Genomic DNA, 2703 nt, shown 5'->3' with positions numbered 1-2703 from the left:
GTGTGCGTGCATGCGCGCGTGCTTGCATGAGTGTGCGTGCATGCGCGCGTGCTTGCATGAGTGTGTGCATGTATGCGCGCGTGCTTGCATGAGTGTGTGCATGTATGCGCGCGTGCTTGCATGAGTGTGTGCGTGCATGCGCGCGTGCTTGCATGAGTGTGTGCGTGCATGCGCACGTACTTGCATGTGTGTGTGCCTACTAAAGCTACACTGCTTTACGTCCTTATTTCTATGTCCATGGCTGTATATTTACTGATTTGCACCACAGACAGCGCTTACGAAACTACGTACACTTCCGACGTTGCTTCAAACCTAGCAGTGAATGTGATTCACGTACGCTATCATAGTCTTCGTCCAGCTTTTCCCACTGCAGCTGCCCGTTGGTCAGTTGGTCAAGAAGATTGTAGTTCAGATTCCAACGGACCATCTCCCCAACGTAATGGACGCCTTGCGAAGTGAAAGTTACCCCATTTTTAATGAAATCCGAAATAATAAACCAAATTATATACAATGACTAAGAAGGATGATCATACCTTTGTAAATTTACGATTCGCTCATTGTCTCTGAACATGGCAGGACGTAAATTAAAATTGTCTCACAGCATTCGTAAATTCACAAGCAAGTACAGGGTAGTACAAATGCAGTGCTGTAGGGTCAATTCAACTTTACGACAACTGTACGGGTATGTAACAATGTGCTTAAGATTAGGTGAGGGTTAGGGTAAGGTTAGGAATATATAAGTCAAGGCTGAAGGATAGGGTGATGATCAACATAATGTATGTTCACAATAGACGTAGCAGCTTTCTTACCGACGTCAAACTCATATCCCTTCTCCTCAAACGTGTGGCAGCAGCCACCAGCTTGGTCGTGCTGCTCGAGCACTAACACCTTCTTCCCAAACCTGGCAAGACAGCCTGCTGTACATAGCCCTCCGATGCCACTACCCACGACAATTGCGTCTAGGTCGGTAGGTATTTTCCGCGAAGCAAAGCCTGCAATACATACATGTGAATAAATCTAAATCATCGCAATGATATAAATAATGCTCATAGGGTCTATGTCCCCTAGGGTACTGCCGGAACATACCCTGGGTACGGATGCATATATGCAGGGATACATCTGATATGCAGGGATGAGATTGGAGAATTAAATTTTCAGCTGAAATTGAAATTAGCAAACAGAGGAGCGAGCAATGCGAGGACCGTAGTCATTTTTTTTAAAGAATGGTGCAATTTTGTGCATTCTAAGCTATTCTGAACACATTATAGGAGACTCTTGAATCACTTTTTCAAGTTGTCAAAAGGAACAAACGAACTATGAATAGGAAATCAGGGGACTGAAAATAGGGCAAGTTTTTTTTATTAAATGTCTAGACATAATAATATTTTTCTGTTTCCACCGGTCGCTTGCATTGTTTTACTCAGACATAAGCTGCGTTCACACGAGGATTTCAGTACCGTACTTGAGCGTTCACACGGTAAAAATATACGCGGCTTATTCAGTACCGTACTGAAATACGCGGCTTACTCGGCGCAGAATGTGATTCCGCGATGAAACATTCGGCACCACGCTGGCCGCGTATTGTCTGTCGTGTGAACGCAATTTCGAATTGCGAAACTGTAGCGCGCTTACCTTGACTGGTACCCGTTTGCTACATGATGTTAGTCTAGCGTGTGGAACTGTCGACCGGGTACCAGTCTATATTATACCTAGCCAGCTAAGCCTCGATTCTCGTGTGAACGCTCCGGGTTATGTTAGCCCGGTATTTCAATCGAATTCAGCACCAGATAAGTACGGAACCAGCGAGGCCGTGTATCTCGTGTGAACGCAGCTAACAGCTGCCTTGCTGCGACGAGATTTAAATGAAAAAAACACAATGCGAATGGAACAATCAGTATATAGTCATGCACACAACATGCACACAGCAACATGTAAACCTGTCCCCCAGGCCAGGCATGGTCGTTACGTGATCAGCTACCTCAAATGTCTGCCCCTATACTGCAGCCTGTGAACGAGGATTTTCTTTTCTGGTACACAAAAACAGATACACTGTATACTTCGCTGTCAGTCTAATGTCTACAGTCAGGTGCTGTTGAGGGTATATATAATTTAAATGTTTACATTGTTACCCCCCCCCATTTTCTCAACGAATTTAGACGTTTCACAAAATCGACCCCTGGGACTGTGAAATCCGCGGATTTCCGCGGATCCGCAGAAAAATCTCATCCCTGGATATGGTTAGGGTTAAGGTTAGGGTTAGGCCGGGTAAGGGTTAGGGTTAGGGAGTAGGCGTAGGCGACTCCCTAGACTCGTTAGTGGAGTAGGCGAGGTACGGTCCGGCATATTAGATAGTACCAGCTAGCAGAGCATATAAATCACGTTGATTTATATGCTCTGGTACCAGGGTATGTTCCGGTATACCGGACCGTAACCAGGGTACGTTCCGGCAGTACCCTGGGTGACATAGACCCTCTCAGCATAAATAATAGGAATTAAGTGTCTAAACAACCGGATCCGGTTTCGGAGTCCTGAAAACTAAACAACCGGCTCTCTTCTCTGATTCAGTGATTGGCTAATTTTGTCACTTATTTATTTTATTTTTTATTATTTTTGGCTAGGGTTAGGGTTAGGATTAGAGTTATAGGGTTAGGGTTTGGGTTAGGGTTAGGGTTATGGTTAGCCAGGCTTTCAGATTTGAAAAGT

General features: G+C 45.0%; 1 protein-coding gene across 2 annotated transcripts in view; it reads right to left on the bottom strand.

Annotated features, from left to right (window-relative positions):
- The window catches only part of LOC106814477 (putative all-trans-retinol 13,14-reductase), a 19916-nt gene that overhangs the window by 12279 nt on the left and 4934 nt on the right, over positions 1 to 2703 (bottom strand). For both annotated transcript variants that reach the window (XM_014818795.1, XM_014818794.1), the window contains exons 2-3: positions 810 to 992; positions 338 to 447 (exon numbers count right to left, since the gene is read on the bottom strand). In XM_014818795.1, coding sequence (XP_014674281.1) covers positions 338 to 447; positions 810 to 992 — 293 coding nt within the window. The remainder of the gene's footprint in view (positions 1 to 337; positions 448 to 809; positions 993 to 2703) is intronic.

Source organism: Priapulus caudatus, unplaced genomic scaffold (assembly GCF_000485595.1).
Source record: "Priapulus caudatus unplaced genomic scaffold, Priapulus_caudatus-5.0.1 Scaffold929, whole genome shotgun sequence".
NCBI classification, from domain to species: Eukaryota; Metazoa; Priapulida; class Priapulimorpha; order Priapulimorphida; family Priapulidae; genus Priapulus; species Priapulus caudatus.
This window is presented reverse-complemented; position numbering and strand designations above follow the sequence as displayed.